Raw genomic sequence first — 17,337 nt, 5'->3', positions numbered from 1 at the left:
CTAACCTTGGAGCCCAAATGGGATTCAAAAAGGAAAATCATTCCAAGTATTCACAGCACTTGAGCATGAAGTGTTACTAATTTAAAGGCTCAGAGTCAGTATGATGGAGCTCCAAGGACTGGATGACTGAGCAAAACTGATGACAATAAAATGTGTGTGACTGCAGAAAAACTTCAAAATACATTTTATTTGATCAAATCAACATGGAAATAGACTGTGATTTTATACTGCAAGAACCGTTAAGGCAAATTATGTAAAAAATCACCTGAACTGATAAAAATAAAAGTCTAATCTTTCAACAGGAGCAAAAAACATGTCTGAAACGTAAGTGATAACGTTTTTCTAATATCTGTGAAAGAATATTTATTATACAAAAAAAAATAAATAAATAAATTGTCCTCACTTCCTTTTTCCTTTCTTCCTTTTTTTCTCATGTCATAACGTCCAACACAGACCGGTAAGGAATCGATATATTTGTTGCAGCTCAAATGAAACCAAAATAAGAATAAAATTACTTTTTTCGTTTTTGTCTTTAAGAGAAAATCAAAGATCTCTGCATCTCGAAGACTACATCTTAAGGTAGTGTCTCTTTTTATGAAGTCTTATTTATTAATTTTTTTTACCCAAATGGGGGATTGTTTGATATCTCTTTCTTTTTTTTTTTGCCTGACAGACCAAGCTGCTGAAAACAGCAGCTGTGATGTTGGAGAAGACCAAGGAGGAGAGGATTCAGCAGAAAGAAGTTACTCTCACAGAGAAGGTTCCTCCTCTCCAGCTGTCTGGTTTGTCTGTTCAGGACCTCCAGGTGAGCGCATTGGAGGAAGATTCATTCAGATGTTTTGTAAACAGCTAAATCACTGTGGCGTAGGTTAAATTCGACACTAGCTTTAACTGAAATCATAACTTTCCAGACTTTGTGCAAAGAGCTGAACTGCAAGATAGATGTGGCAGATGAAGAACGGTACGACATCGAAGCCAAGGTGGTCAAAAACATCAAGGAGGTCTGGATTCATTCCTTCATTTCGTCTAGTTTAAGTGCCAATGAATTCTATTTATTGTTGGGTTTTTTTCACATTAATGATGAATGAATAGATCTGCAAAGTTCTTTTACTTGAACTACTGTTTGTCTGATCAACAGACTCAGTGAAAATATCAGCAGATCTTACTAAACGTGTTCTTTGCACTTGAATTTTTACATTTGAATCCACAGATTGAGGATCTCAATCGGAAGGTCTTTGAGCTGAAGGGTAAGATGAAGCGACCCGCTCTGAAGAGAGTAAAGATCTCTGCGGACGCCATGCTGGGAGCTCTGCTGGGTTCGAGGGTTAAAGAGAGCGTGGACTTTAAAGTCAACCTCAAGACTGTGAAGAAAGAGGAGGAAAAGGTAAATGAGCGTATGTCAACGGCTACAGCATCCACAGTTATGTGAGAGAACTAGAACACCCCATCACTGAATCAGTTCATTATTCAGAAATATTCACATATCAAATTCTAATTTAACATCACTTGGCAAAAAATTCAAATAGTTTTCCCCATTTACCACAATTCTTGTTTTATTGCTTACTTTTTTACTTAATTGCAAACATCATTAATGTTTTACAGCCATTTTTCTTGTCCATACTTACATATGTATAGTGTGTAGTATTTCTCAAAACTGCTGAGACTTTTTTTATGTTCTTTGCCTAATCAGAAGGAGGAAGTGACAGACTGGAGGAAGAACGTGGAAGCCATGTCCGGAATGGAGGGCAGGAAGAAGCTTTTTGATGCCAACCAGTAGATTTGTCATTATGGACATTTTGATGTTAAATTCAGCTTTACAGTGTAAGAAATTGTAGAAGACCTTTGCAGGGATTGTTCTTCCATAGAATTAGCAAACACACAAGACAGGATTCAGCATGGATGACAGACTTTACATGCGATATTCAAAATTACTTAGATTATTAAAGAGAAAGTAATTGCAGAAGTTTCATTTTTTTTGCATTAGGGTTAATTGCACTGTTTTGTTTTGTGGTTTTTGCACTTGTGAAACATTTGGACTGCTTATATGTTCACCCTAAAAAAACCAAACGTTTCTTGACCTTAAAAAGCCTGAGGATAACAAAGTTAATAAAATGTTCTGGTGAAAACTTAAAGCTGATGCTGTAGTTCTCTTTTTTTATGCCTGTTTTATGAGGCTGATAATAACAGTGCGGCCAAAGAAGAAACAATGTTCACCTGCAAATTATCTAAATCCTAAACATCACTGCAGCAGAAGACCACAGAGGACAGAAGAGAAGAGAAGAGAAGAGTCTTTCTACATGTAATGATTTGTGTGTATAAGTATATCTATTTATATTTATAAAAGTCACCTTTTTATAGTTTAAGTATGAAATGTGTAAGTGTAAATGTTTGATTTTGGTCTCATCTGACCAGATCAACTTTCCACATTGAACACTTGGCTAATGACAAATTTTAATTGGTAACACTTTATTTGAAGGGGTGTGAATAAGACTGACATGACACTGTCAGAAACATGACATAACACGTGTCATGAACATAAAGACGTCTTTATGAATGTTTATGACAGTTGTCATGAAGTGTCATTCGGTAAATAATGACACTTTTAATACAAAGTTGCTCTAAATGTTGGATTAAAAGTCCATTAAAAATGCCAACTTTGCATTAAATTATCATAATTTACAAAATCATGCAAAGTTGGCATTTTTAATAGACTTTTAATGCAACATTTAGAGCAACTTTCAATTAAAAGTGTCATTATTTACCGAATGACGCTTCATGACAACTGTCATAACCATTCATAAAGACTTCTTTATGTTCATGACACGTGTTATGTCATGTTTCTGACAGTGTCATGTCAGTCTTATTCACACCACTTCAAATAAAGTGTTACCTTTTAATCATCTATGCCAATGTTTTTAATTTACCACTGACTGATCCTCTTGCCATTCTTTCATACAGATCATGTTGGTGGAGTGCTCAACTAATTGTAAGCGTAAACACATTCCACCATCTAAGCTGTGGATTCCTGCAGCTCCTCTATAATGTAGCCACGGGACTCTCGGCTCTGATTCATGCTCCGCCGTCCCTCTCCGTCGTTTTGAGTGCCACGACAACGTTGTAATCAGTTTGCAGTTGTGCTCTCGTCTTTGCGTTCTGCGAAACTGTATTGTAAACCTTCTCTGCCGCGTTCCTTCGTCTTTGTGATGTTGTTCGTTTGCTGATGTTCTCCGACAAGTCACAGTTGCACTGATTTTTATGTGGCGGTCTCCAAATAAAAGAGGCACACTGCACCTTTAAGACTTGTAAACATTTTTACCAACATTTGCCTTATCCTTTCTCTTCGCATCCATGCGTTACTGTCTTTCACGTACAATCCCAACAAAATCACAAAAGATTTTTAACAGACAATGTTCTTAGTTATGTGAATGTGTGTATTCTTTGGTGTGTGCAGCCTTTAGTGTGAATCCAAGAGCCAAGCTGAAATCACACTGGCTCAGTTTACAAACCATCAGGCTTCACAGACCACCTGTCCTTGTTCCTCTGCAGGCCAAAATAAAACCAGTTAACCTTTGGCTTTTGTCTTTCCTCAATGCAGCCTGAGAAAAGTGTTATGAGACGACTGCCATGATATGCAGCTGCAAATATAAACAAGAAATGGTGACACAATTTGCTAATGGAAAATGCACGTGACCTATAAATAAATATCTGCTTTACTTTGCATGGCTAGAGAAAGGAAAAAGACATTTTAAGGAAAAAAAAACATGGATCACTTTGAGTCAGTTTGAAACATTTGGGAACGAAACACCAGATTTAGTCAATATTAACATCAGACGACTAAATAGATAATCTGGGGTAGTCCATGTTACTTCTGGACCTCTTGAACCATGCGGTTTTCCTATAAATAAAAACGCTGCCCAAACGAAGGAGGTAACTCTAACTTCTTCCCTTCTGCTCCACTCCCTGACATCTTCATCTAAACGTTTCCAGCTGGCCCCGCTCTGTCACGACTCCGACCTTGACCCCCTCTCTAAGGACACGCTGCCATTTCCACTAATAGATGTGGTAGAAATCGTGTTTAAACATACCCAAATATCCGAACCCAAGGAGCGGGCTTTATGACGCCCCCACCCCCTGCCTTTATGCAGCTCGAAAATTGTTGTGAACCCCCGTAAATGTCACTGTTGGTGGACGGACAGAGGTAGTAAAACAGATACGACTCTATTTTAGTGAGCCATTCTACTTTGGAGGAGACACTATAAATTAGAGAGATGTGTTTTGTTTTGTTTTCAGAAAGCACAAGGAGCTCCTTGAGGTTGGATCGCTAGGCAGTGCGTTCCTAGTTCCTATTGGTACTTTCATTGTTTGACTCAGTGTGAGTATATTTCTCTTTACTTCACAGCATCCAACAGCGACTGTCACGGTTCTTTACGTCAGAGTAGCATCTTGTTCTCTCAGGCCATTTCAGCGGGCAGCAGTGTTATTGTTTAACATTAGCAGCTGGTTGAACAGAGTCTTCTCACATGCCTGCGGATTATCTGGTCACTTAACTGCTTTGTCGCCCACGGTGAACCTCTCATCACATATATTAACACTTGCAGTGCTTTGACTCTTCAGAGCACATTCGCTTTAAACCTTTCCAGACGTTTGGTCGACTTGCAATTCAAAACAATTTTGCTTTAGCGACCAAATGCATTTGTAGTTTGCAGGAGTTTTTAGACTTGCGCTTAACTTGTAACAATTCATTCATACAAAGCATGCAGAATGTTTTATAAGGCAGTGAAGCAGCAATGTGTGTATTTATTTTAATGGATTTATTTTCCCCATTCTAGAGCGGTGGTTTACGTCAGCCATGTCGGACGGGTAAGTGCTGTCTCCTCTCGTGTGTTTTTCCACTGGTTATTGTGTTGTGCAAAATATAAAATTATAATATGTTTCATTTCTCTTATGAATGTCCCCATAGAGAGGTAAGTATCAGTTATATACATTTTTACTTATGTTTCGTGCAAAGCAGAAGGTGGAAATAAATGTTATTTATGTGTGAATTACAGAAAAAACCTAAGATCTCCTCCTCCAGAAAGCTGGGGTTAAAAGTAAGAGTTTTAAGTTGTCTGTGTTGTTGTTGTTATTATTATTATTATTATTATTATTATTATTATTATTATTATTATTATTATTATTATTATTATTTTGGTTGTGTCAAATGTTTGGCTATTTATTTAATTGATTTTATCCCCTAAGCTTATTTTCAATTTGTGCAAGAATGTTAAATTGTCTAACTACAATAGCTGCAGTGCAGTTTGCATGCTGCAGTGTACAGACCGCAGGATGAGAAATAATAGGCTCATGATTGCCTCGAGACACACTTTATTCTTAAAGGTGTACATTGCAAGCACATTTTTAAAAATGAAATCTATGCTCTTTTCCATTTGTCATAAATATTGTATGTACTTACAAGTAAAAAAAAAACGGGGGAAAAAGAGGATAAATGCTGCACTTTTATGGATTTTCACTCTTAGATCAAACTTTTGGCAGTCGCTACTCAAATGCTGGAGGAGGAAAAAAATCAGAAGATAAAGGAAAAAGAAGCCATGCTGGCAGAGAGACTTCCTCCGCTGAATCTTTCTGGTCTGTCTTTACAGGAACTGCAGGTATTTCTTTTCAATCACAAAACCCGTTTACGTCCGGATTAGTCCCAGTCTCCTTTCGGCAAGTTACTCACTATTATTAAATGTGCCGCGGTGTTATTTTCTTTTTTATTAAAGGATCTGTGCAAAGAATTGCACCGCAAGATTGATGTTGTAGACGAGGAGCGCTACGACGTTGGCCTGAAAGTTTCCAAAAACGATGTGGAGGTGAGATCATTAAGACAGAACAGCAATGCAAGATGAAGGTCAGTTCACTTGCCCATGTATTTTCAAGCCTTAAAATAAGTTTCAGTCTCCAAAATGCCACCAAAATCATTACTTTTGGCCTGATAATACACTAAAGTAAAACTTGAAATGAAACTTTGTGAAGCTGAGGCGAAGATCCATGTGCGTTAGAGCCCTTAAAAATACACTAGTATTTTTGTACATGCTTTTAAATAATGTCATAAAATATTCTGAAACACAATTTACAGTGGCGAAATAAAATAGTGGCTTTTTTTTCTCTCCATTTATGCCAACTTGGTTGCAATTTGAGATTTTTACCACAAGATGTCACTACATCCTACATTTTTGACAGCAGCTGAAAACCACACAATCATGTTCAAAAATCAGACTTTGCATGATGGAAGCAAAAAGAGCAAAAAATGTAAAATAAAGTCAATAACTGAAGTCCAAAGCTCAACTGGAAACATCCTGCAGCCGCATCACGGTGGTATGGCGACATCTCACAGCTTGACTGTACATTATGTGAATCTTAAATAACACCACTGAGTAACACCTATGAAAAATGCAAATTATCTTGAGTAATGAGGTAGAATGATATAATCACGTGCTCCGTTTGGGCAGATTGAAAACATGAAACTGAAGATCACTGAGATCCAGAGTAAGTTCAAGAAGCCTCACCTGCGGAGAGTGAAGATCTCAGCTGAGGCGATGCTGAGCGTTCTGCTGGGCTCCAAACACAAGGAGTCGTTTGACTTCAAGGCAAACCTCAAAACTGTCAAGAAGGAGGAAGAAAAGGTGAATCTGGTTTTTATCCACCTGAATATTGTTTTCTGGGTTTTTTTTCTTTATATGTTTTTGTCCAATTTGTTTTGTTCTCTATCAGAAAGAGGAGGTTACTGACTGGCGTAAGAACGTGGAGGCCATGTCTGGGATGGAGGGCAGGAAGAAGCTCTTTGACGCTTCTGGCAACTGAAGACAAAAACACTAGCTTTTCTGTTTCATAATATTTCCAAATTCTGTAAAAGGCGCTACTATAACGTAATATCATCCGCACACTGTACTGCTGAATGCAAAGAGACACTTCAGGAAGACTCGAGGTTTAGGGAAATTACCGTTGCATCAACAACGACGCAGCAGTAATGTGCTCTTTGTTCCAGCAGATGGAAGCAGAGCTCTTTAACTTTTAAGCACCTCTGGAAACTTTGGACGTTCAGTAAAGTTTGACTATTTTAAACTATATTGTTTGCTACTTAGAAACAGTTCACAGTTGTAGCAAACTGACTTGATGTGGTACAGCTACAAAAGTAGCATTGGCCAATAAAAATGCTTCTAAAATTAAAAAAATATATTACTGTTAGTTTCTGTATATTCATATCCTCCACAAAAAAGGGGATTATGTGTTATTTTCTATTTATATCTAGAAATCCTCTTTGAAAGCATACTTGATCAAGTTTATTTTGACTTATCTTGATAAAAATAAATAAATTAATTAATTACACGCTTTGTCACTTCTGGGCTTTTACTTTAAAAAGGATTTGGAGTTTGAAGATGATTTTAATCTAACCATACATATCACACTACTTAAATTTATCTTACAGATGCATCAAAATAAATTTAAATACAGCTAAAAATCACATTATTCAGTTGGGAAAAGTGACACTCACTAACCAAATTAATGATAATTAGATTGATACATAATGTCACGTTCATTATAAGGATTATGGCCTTTTTCGTTCCTTCAATTTTGCCTTTTATCTGCAAGTTTCCTGCTCTTATATACTTCCTAAACTTTTCCATGAGGTAAGCCATAATAAAGCCAGAAATTAAAAATAAATAAACGCTTTAAATAAAATGTAAAAAACAAAAAACATACTTTTAGAAAACATTTCTTCTTATGAAGAAGTACCAGATTCCAAAATGGAAAAAATTGGGCAAATTCTTTATAAAAAACAATAACAACAAAAAAAAACACTTTAATTCCTAGATAATTTGTAAACCCCATAAAGTTAAAGAGGATGTACTTCGATATTTTTTTAATTTTATTTTTTTGCGTGTCTGTAAACTGCACTATCAGATTTCAGCTGCTCCTCTTGAGACAAACCAAGAAAGCATCACAGGTGAACCCTCCTCAGAACTTCTAAGAACTTCACACCTCAGACATGTGAAGTACGAGAGATTCAGTCTAAGAATGGAGAGTCTATTTCAGTGAGCCACTCACATGAGCCCTGAAATCTATATATCTGCCCTCTTTCATCCCCTTGAGTCACACACAAGGGAACTCTTGAGCATTGAAACTTCACTTTTAAAGGTAAGAAAATCTACTTATTAAAAGAAGGCAAAACAGTGTATCGGACAAAAGAAACATCTTTAAAGTAGTTGTGGCAGAGATATTGTTCCATATATCTCTATTTTTATCCTAAAAAGGGTGAAGATTAAAGGTTACGTCTTCTTATTTTTCATTGTTTGCATTTTAGTTGCAGTTTTAAGTGATCCTCAAGCTTAGGTTCATTTCTAATTTCCAATGTTTATAGTCAATATGGAGAAAATTACCAGTGCTTTTTACTCCATCTGTCTGATTTACAGACATAACAAGGAGGAACTAGGAACTTCTATCATGTCTGGAACGTAAGTTCAACCCCAGAAATCCTATCCTTCACCACTTATTGACAACAATTAATACATTTTTCTTCTTTGCACTATGGACACAAATGTTCTCCTCAACAGCCCTTCGGTGAGTCCAGATGGTTTCTATGGGTTTATGCTGATTTTTTTTTTTTAACAGACATGTCAGCAACTAAAAACAATGTATCCTAACAGCTTGGGGCCTTTAACTCCACAAATACATTGTGAGAATTAAGAAAGTACATGAAAACAATTTGCTTTATGTTTAGCTTTTACAGTATGCTTTAAAAATGCTTCCACCATTACTGTACGGAGATTTTTAGAAGCACGCAAAAAGTGATGCACACCTCAAAAAATGTAAACTTAATCTCGTTTTATTCTCTCACAGAAACCTAAGCCAAAAATCTCTGCATCCCGCAGATTGTTCTTGAAGGTATGCCCTGTATAAATAATGTCCAACTTTGCCAAAGTGTATCCACAACCATTAAGCAGAGAAAACTCTATATTTTTTTGTTTTTTTTATTTCCAGACCAAACTGTTAAAGAAGGCAATGACTATGCTGGAGAGTGAAAAGCAAGCCAGAATAGCTGATAAACAGAAGATCCTTGATGAAAGACACCCAACCCTCCAGCTGTCAGGCCTTTCCATGCAGGAACTACAGGTACACCTATCACTCTTAATTCAGTATATTATGATTTTTAAGGTTGAAGATGTAGAGAAAAATTGCATACATTCCAGCTTGCCAATGTTTTGAATAAATCAGTTGCTCCAAATCTATTTTTGTCTTACATATTTAATACCTGGTCATCAAACTTCAAAGTTATGGGTTTTATTTAGATAGATGATTAAAATGTGCTCTTCTCCAAATCACTGAAAAATGTTCATTTGAAAACTCACAGGAGAGAAAAATATTTATCATAAAAAAAATTATAAAATCCTTAAACCTAAGTTTAATTTGATACATTATTTTGTAAATACGTCATAAACACAAAATAGTTTCAGTTTATTATATAATAGAAGTCAGAACATAAATTGTTCCCATCATTCTTTAACCTTTTTACATATTGTTCCTTTACAACTGCATTTTATAATACTTTTCATTAGTATGCAATGCGACAGGTTGAAAAAACAAAAGTGTATAACTGGCGAAGTAAAATACGTCTTACGTCTGGACTTTGACTGGGCCATTCTGACATATGAAGACGTTTTGATCTGAGTCATTTTATTGCAGATCTAGCTGTCAGCTAATGATCATCGTCCTGATGGTTGGGCAAGCTTCGGGCACAAATTCAAATCAAATTCAAATCTTTTGCAGCTGCTAAGACGTTTTGCTCCAGTATTTAGCTCCATTTGTTCACATCTACTCTCTTTAGCTTCCACATCTTTAATCTTTATTTTGTTGTTAGTTAACTTATATTCTCTAAGCCTAAAGTCCTTCAATGAGCCTGTTAAACAAAAATGTTTCTGTCCACAGAATCTTTGCAAAGAGATCCACCAAAAAATTGACAGGGTCGACGAAGAGCGCTACGACATTGCTAGCAAAGTGGCAATAAATGAGAAAGAGGTGAGCGATTCCAGTAAATACGGCAACATCCACGTTTATTGGGCGTTCTGGTGAAGACGTGCAAAAAGCTTTGAAATAATTTCATCTTCTATTGAATAAGCAAAAGATCTAACATATTGTTATTAATTCATTTTTGTAAAAAAAAAAAAAAAAAAATGGAAACAATTGTTATTAATTAATAAAACATCCCTGCCAAATTTACTCACATTCTAAATAATTGTTGTAAAATAAATGCAACTCAAGCATTTTCTTAATTTGGACAATGCATTTTTGATTTGATCAGAATATCTGAATTTTTACATAATAATCTATTTCCTGCGACATAAAACATAATGTGACAAAGAGGCCCATTATCTTGTTCATTAACCTTCAGAAATCAGAAAATGGCAACAAGAAAAAGGAAAAAAAAAAAAATCTCCAGAGCATCGCCATTATGGAAACACATCAAACAGGGACATCATGGTGTCACCAAGACTCCGAAGCAATTTTGAACACGCTTCCTAGAGACGACTTTCCTTCTCCAAAACCATACATCTACAAGAAACACATGCGATCTACGCACAGCGGAAATTTAAAACCTCGTGTTTAATTGTAAAGACGGGTTTGTGGTTTTTTCTTCCACAAAGATACAGAACTTGTCTCAAAAGGTCTTTGAGCTGAAGGGCAAGATGAAGAGACCGAACCTGAGGAAGGTGAGGGTGTCTGCAGGAGCCATGCTGGGAGCCCTGCTGGGGGCGAAGGTAAAAGAGTCAGTGGACTTCAAGGCCAACCTCAAGACCGTGAAGAAAGAGGAGGAAAAGGTAAGAGTGCAGGATGTAGACATGCATGCTAGGTCGAATGTTCGTTCATTAAATGCATACAGAATTTAATAAAAAATGTAATCTAATGCCGCAACGTTAAGCAAGCAAACGTCCACATTTCACTGACCTTAAAATCATCTCAAGTGTTTAATCAGGATGAACTGATTCAAATTTTCTGCTCTGATGCCACAGAAAGAAGAAGTCACTGACTGGCGTAAGAACGTGGACGCCATGTCTGGGATGGAGGGGAGAAAGAAGCTGTTTGATGCTGCCCAGTAGATTTGTGATGGACGTCACTTTAATCGCGGCTGTAAATTAAGAAAAGTGTAAACGCTGACACTGTTTGGGTTTGTAAGTGACAAAGGTGACAATGAAAACTTTGGGATCATTTTTGTGGAGTACATATAAATGTATCATCTGTCTCTGCTCCATTTAAGTAATTTTATCTCACTATTTCACCCCATCTCTTCGTTGTCTTCTTCATCATCATTGACTTGAAAAAGAAAAAGTCATCTATAAATTTAAAACAGTCTTAAGATTATCCTAAAAATCTTATTCTCCTTTTATTTGGGGGGGGGGGGGGTACTGAAAGGACAGTGCATATTTATTTTTATAACAGTTGAGGCTGTGCAAGAATGGCTGATCATGTTTAACCACTGAGTTGCTTACCCTTGAAATTATATGGAAAATGATTGTGCATTTTTGAGATAAACCAGTCTTATGATTTATGTCTAAAAGTACATGTGAAACATAATCAAAATGCTATTGTTTTTATTGAGAACATTTACTTACAAAATATCAGTATATCCTCAAAAATATTTGTAGTACCTTTAATGTATTTTCAGAGAGTCTTACATAAAACTGCTTTAATTCACACATTAGAACTGTTTTATAACAATATGTCCAACATTGTTGTAGGAACACCAGTTTTTTTTTTTGCTCTCTGCAAAAATCTTAATAAATCACATCCTTGTTTCTGGCTTTGTCTGCTTTGCTACACTGTAATCTGAAGTTTGCTTGAAGCCTATTCCACTAATGTGTAAAAAGTCTCATTTCGCATTGCTGTCAATGATTTTGCATTTTTAGAGGAAATGTGGCTGTCTTCCAATGACGTGGCTAATAAGCACCGCAAGAAACATTGCTGTAGGTTAAAGGGTAAGTTGGCAAGTGACATGCAGGCTGGTGTCTAGTTAGCAAATTTTAGTTCAGGACAAAATTCAAAGGGCTATTGCAAGATCTTTTAAGGAGCCTCTGACATGTGGCAAGTTGCTCTCAATTCAATTCAGTTGGAACTAAATATTTATTTTAAGCCGTTTTATTGCAACTTTGATCAGCTCCCTTGTCCCTGTTGAAGACCAACCTCCCTACAGATGGTGCCTATCCCAGCGGTCAAGGAAGAGAGGAAGAGGCGCAGGTGTCACAAAATTCATAAATATATTTTTTCAGTACATGTTGAAAGATTGATTTAACAAGAAAAATAGTTCAGAAATTGGAAACATTTTAGATTTCAACAACTTCTGGACTAATGCTTATGTGAATCTGAGCATAATTTCTCAGCCTTTTCTCCATGTCATTGGTTTATGCATTAATAAACATGGCTATTTTATTTGAAATGTTATACAAATGTTTGTTCATGTGTTTATATTAAATTAAAAGCTCGTTTTCTCTTCCCCCATGCTACATTTTTCTGAAGCCAATGTTGGATACATTGGCTTTTCTTCCTTGTTCGGATGGTCTCGCCTAGGGCGCCATTATCGCTAGAACCGCCCATGTCCGCTACTAGTACTGACATAACTATAATAACAGATGTACTGTACTCCTACTTCTACAAACAATGTTGTAAATATCTTTACAGAAACGCATTACCCCTCTAACTCATGGAAACAAAAACAAACATGTTCACAGTGCGGGAGCTGCGACCTCCTCTTCCTCTTGCCCTCTGTTCTCCTTTCCGTACAGCGAGCTTGCCTGAACCGTTTGTCCCCCTCCTAATATGGGCATAACAGACACCGGAGGGAACGCCCACAAAGGGCGATACAGCTCTCCGATTGGACGGCCGCCACATTAATCACCAACGCACCGAGCGGACGTTGCTGTGGCCTGGCGAATCTTGTCAACATTGACGAGAGTGTCGACGGCGTTTCTGTCGGGGTGTTTAACTCCACCGGGGTAAGGTGATGCATTTTACTTGACACAATTCGACTGTTTCTGGTAAAGATTAGAAATTACATGCGTACACCGGCCTTGTTGCTTTACTGAGCGGCTGTGCAGCATTAACTGTGCCGGTGTTCACCCATCCTTTTAGCTTCACCATTCATCAGTAATGTGGATGAGACTGATACTGTTGTTTTGATCCTCTTTCTCAATAAGGATAATTGATGAGGCGATGTCGACCCCTTCAGCAGGTCTCTATTTTTATCAAGCATTGACTAAGAATTTCTCACTGCTTTTAAATTGAGATCACCCACCTGTTATTATTTTATTAAACCTTTCTTTAACCAGATAAAAACCCATTGAGATCTCAAGATCTCTTTCTTACGGGTGACCTGGCCCAGAAGGGCAGCAAATGAACAGAAATGGACATTAGAAATATATAACAATCAAAAAATAAAGTGCAGTAGTTGTAACAATAATAATAATTACAAAAAATGGCTACTTCAAATTAGAAACACAGGCACTGCTGACAGGATATCCCCCTGTCTGTTTTTAAGAAGTTGTCAGCCGCACGTTTCGTTTCCATTAAGTAATGTGCATGACTCCTCTGCTTCTAGTTCTTCGGATGTCGAAGTACAGACTGGTTCTGCTGAGGCATGGCGAGGGCGCCTGGAACAAGGAGAACCGCTTCTGCAGCTGGGTCGACCAGAAGCTGAGCGAGGAAGGCGTGAAGGAAGCCCGGGACTGCGGCAGGCTTCTCAAGGAGCAGGGATACAAGTTCGACTTGGTGTTCACCTCCCTGCTCAGCCGCTCCATCCACACGGCGTGGCTGGTGTTGGAGGCCATGGGCCAGGAGTGGGTCCCCATCGTCAAGTCGTGGCGGCTCAACGAACGCCACTACGGAGCCCTGATCGGACTCAACCGGGCAGAAATGGCTCTGCAGCACGGAGAGCAAAAGGTGAAGGTGTGGAGAAGGAGCTACAACATCTCTCCGCCTCTGATTGATGAGTCCCACCCTTACTATATGGAGATCTATAACGACCGCAGATACGCCACGTGCGACGTGCCGAAGGAGAACCTCCCCCGAGCGGAGAGCCTGAAGGAGGTTCTGGACAGGCTGCTGCCGTACTGGAACAGCACCGTGGTCCCAGAGATCCAGAAAGGCAAGACTATCCTCATTTCTGGTCATGGGAACAGCTGCAGGGCCATCCTTAAACACTTGGAAGGTATGCAGTATGCCACTGTGTTGAGCTTTTTTTTTCTTTTTTCTTTTTCTTTTTATAGATGTAGTGAAATCATTTTATTTAAAGATCACTGTTTCTCATCAGAGTCACTGAACAAGGAAGTACATGAAACATTTCAGGTCCAAAAATGGAAGCTTGAACTTGTGCAGAAAGGTCAGCAAGTTTATGTTACATTTAAGTGTAATGAGAAATCCATGCTGACCTTTTACTACATTGGTAAGCGTCCAGGTCTGAGGAGGGGGCATGTCTCATTCATCAGCTTCAATATTCGTAATCATCATGAATTTTTACAGGACCTTACCTTTCCAAAAATATTTTTGCATTATTAGTAAGCAAGAATATTAATTGAACTCATGCAAATGGATGTGAGGAGATTCCACGTATTGTGCAAAATTAACTTTTTTTTTTTTTGTCATGTTTTCCTGTGCAGCCTATCACTGGTTATCTTCCAGGATTGTCCCGGGGTAGCTTCTTCCCCCTGGCTGAAGTATTCCCACAAAATAATACTGCCACTGCCACGTGTCACGCTAGAGATCGGGTGTTCAGGGAGATATGCATTGTTAGATTACTCTCAACGCAAACCAAAAAGTTCAAGTTTGAGCTCATCTGAGCCTTTGAATTTCAAATGTTGTTTTGGTCAAAACAAAGCTGCATCTGCACGTTTCTGGTTTCATGGACCAGAAACGTCCATGAAAAGATTTCTGGTTGAAATGCGACAAAATGTCAGAGGAAGTAAAAAGGAGTGTAATTGTTCTTCTCAAGGCACAGGAGACGCCTCCACCTCCCACTTTAGACGGGTTTATGAAGTTTTAAAATGGGCAATTCATTGAAGGTGCGCCTTATAATCCGGTGCGCCTTGTAGTACGGAAAATACGGTAGATTAACTGCGAACCGACAGCTATTTACCACATGAATCATTTCAATTAATTTGACTTCTTTTCAACAGGTGTATCGGACGAAGACATCGCCGGCGTGACTCTACCCACCGGAGTGCCTGTGCAGCTAGAGCTGGACGAGAACCTCAAACCAGTGAAACCTCGCCAGCTGCTGGGAGACCAGGCCAAGATTCAGGCCGCCATTAAAAAGGTGGAGGACCAGGGCAAGGCTAAACAAGCCACTTGACCACGTGCACACGCACGCACACACACACACACACACATACCGCCTGCTGCCTGGATTATTACATCCGGCGAAAAGCTACAATCTTAAACAGACTTGAATTATTCTGTATTGCAATATTAGCCAATAACAACAACTCATTGCAGTTGAGAGGTTCCTAGGTGTCAGTGTTACACTTGCAACAATGTGTGATTGTTGGCTTAAGCAAGATACACTGGAAATGTCGGAGATCAGGAAAACAATGTGTACTCTAAATGTTTTAGCAAGCTGCTGGACTGTGTTTTGTGTGTAAATGTTGAGGGTAAAACTGTGCTCCTTGTCTTAGCTGCCCATTTGTTGACCTTAATTTATTTACTTATGCTTTTCTACAGAGAGTAATGAAGGGGGGAAAAAAATCAGTGAAAGTCATATTAGTCTTTTAAAGTAGGACTCGTTTCCTTCTTTTTTAAACCTGTGTTTTTGGTATTTAACCTGCTTTCTGTTACAGAGCTTAGTCTGCTTATTTATTAAATAACGCTCAATATATTGTTAAAATATGCCATTACAATACCACATTTGTATGAAATAATCGTACATTTGAATTGCACAGTGGTTTATACAGTGTGGTTACTTCTGGTACAGAACAAAATGTGTATTGCTTTATTTCACTAATACGTTGGTATGAACTGCTTGTGATCTGCATTTTTAGTAAGGTTTTCAAATTTAAGTTACCTTGCTGAATGTGCCAATTGATAAAAGTAAGTCTTATTTTGTGCAAATATAAAAATTGGTTAATGTAAGCATCGTTAAGATTAAAAAAAAAAAAAAGTTTTCAAGTCAAAAGTATGAGTGACTGTACAAAGTGTGCATACTCATTGTCATAAAGCAGAACTCTGTTTATTTTATGCTGTCCAATATCGCTTGTGTGTGGATGTAATTTGTGCAATACCTGTATTTTCATGTTGTGTTTCACCATCACTGTTACTTTGTTTCCCTGAACTGCTTTGTCACAAGAAGGAAAACAGACGAGTCATCGATGTGCAAATACTTGAGTGTCGGCAGCACTGATGTTTGTAGTTTCAGCTAATTTTAATCCTACAGATGTTACTGGATGAAAGATTGCCATGTAATATAAAAGTTCTAATTTTTGTTCATGTATATTTGTGTTTTTATCTTATTTTTTTGTATGTTTTTTTGCTGAGCTTTGTCACGTCAGGAATATATTTAATTTATGGTGAGGCAAATGATACTGGAAACAGATCAGAAAACAATTTGATCGTTTGTGTCGTTCATTTGTTGGGTTCCGGTCGCTTACAGAAGCCTGGAGGCAATAAACGGCTGTGGGGTACAACACACAAACCCAGACCAGTGCAATCATTTCCGTGTAAACCAGTTTTTCCGACGCACAAAGGAAGTCTTCACAGGCTCATTCTTTATATGTCTGTCACAACTTTTTGGACGCAAAGTCATGCAACAGGTTTGACGTTTGGAACAACGAATGTGACGAGTTATTATGCGAAGAGTAACATTTTACATCTGGACAATTCAGTGGCATTACTAAAATACAAACTGGATTGTATTTCATAGGGATTTTATGTAACACAAACACAAAGTAGTGAATAATTATTAATTGGCCTTTGCACGACATAAATTTTCTTCAATGTAATCCATTTCTCTGCAGCTCTGGCTCTGGAAAGTGAGCCTCTGCTCCTGTCTCAAGTCTTTGCACCGTCAAACAACTTTCTTTATGGATTATGCATTATTTAGCTACACCTATCCTCTCCTCAGCTTTGATACCATGAGGAGTTTGAGGTGCAGAGCAGCATCCAGCATTTTGCTTCCAAGTCAAAACTATTATGGACTATAACAATTATGGACTTTTTTTTTTTTTGATCAAATCATTTTCTTTTACCCGTCTCTGTATCCTCTTTACGCTCTCTTCTCGCCACTCCATCCATTGTCGACATCCGGGTTACACCCTGCAC

General features: G+C 37.9%; 4 protein-coding genes across 5 annotated transcripts; all 4 read left to right on the top strand.

Moving 5' to 3' along the window:
* The first annotated feature begins 451 nt into the window (after positions 1-451).
* On the top strand, positions 452-2,132 carry LOC103465820 (troponin I, slow skeletal muscle-like). Its single transcript, XM_081607895.1, has 5 exons — positions 452-579; positions 674-805; positions 912-1,001; positions 1,211-1,384; positions 1,691-2,132. Exons 2-5 carry the CDS (start codon positions 701-703, stop codon positions 1,775-1,777), a joined length of 456 nt encoding a protein of 151 aa, XP_081464021.1. The 5' UTR covers positions 452-579; positions 674-700; the 3' UTR covers positions 1,778-2,132.
* A 2,832-nt stretch (positions 2,133-4,964) lies between these two features.
* Positions 4,965-7,368, top strand: LOC103465821 (troponin I, slow skeletal muscle-like). The gene is made up of 5 exons (XM_008410991.3): positions 4,965-5,090; positions 5,517-5,648; positions 5,763-5,852; positions 6,492-6,665; positions 6,754-7,368. Exons 1-5 carry the CDS (start codon positions 5,025-5,027, stop codon positions 6,841-6,843), a joined length of 552 nt encoding a protein of 183 aa, XP_008409213.2. The 5' UTR covers positions 4,965-5,024; the 3' UTR covers positions 6,844-7,368.
* Positions 7,369-7,836: 468 nt separating this feature from the next.
* On the top strand, positions 7,837-11,832 carry LOC103465822 (troponin I, slow skeletal muscle-like). Of its 2 annotated transcripts, XM_081607893.1 has the most exons (7): positions 7,837-8,178; positions 8,454-8,495; positions 8,881-8,925; positions 9,022-9,153; positions 9,967-10,056; positions 10,683-10,856; positions 11,049-11,832. In XM_081607893.1, the coding sequence occupies exons 4-7, from the start codon at positions 9,043-9,045 to the stop codon at positions 11,133-11,135; spliced, it is 462 nt and encodes a 153-aa protein (XP_081464019.1). In that variant the 5' UTR covers positions 7,837-8,178; positions 8,454-8,495; positions 8,881-8,925; positions 9,022-9,042; the 3' UTR covers positions 11,136-11,832. The 2 variants fall into 2 exon arrangements, with proteins under 2 accessions (XP_081464019.1, XP_081464018.1); XM_081607892.1 differs by lacking the exons at positions 7,837-8,178; positions 8,454-8,495 and adding an exon at positions 8,554-8,601.
* Positions 11,833-12,903: 1,071 nt separating this feature from the next.
* Positions 12,904-16,711, top strand: bpgm (2,3-bisphosphoglycerate mutase). Its single transcript, XM_008410995.3, has 3 exons — positions 12,904-13,025; positions 13,628-14,236; positions 15,201-16,711. Exons 2-3 carry the CDS (start codon positions 13,636-13,638, stop codon positions 15,374-15,376), a joined length of 777 nt encoding a protein of 258 aa, XP_008409217.1. The 5' UTR covers positions 12,904-13,025; positions 13,628-13,635; the 3' UTR covers positions 15,377-16,711.
* Positions 16,712-17,337: the final 626 nt, after the last annotated feature.

Source organism: Poecilia reticulata, chromosome 6 (genome assembly GCF_904066995.2).
Source record: "Poecilia reticulata chromosome 6, P_reticulata-male-v2, whole genome shotgun sequence".
NCBI classification, from domain to species: Eukaryota; Metazoa; Chordata; class Actinopteri; order Cyprinodontiformes; family Poeciliidae; genus Poecilia; species Poecilia reticulata.
Note: the sequence above shows the minus strand (reverse complement) of the source record. Positions and strands in the feature narration are given on the sequence as shown.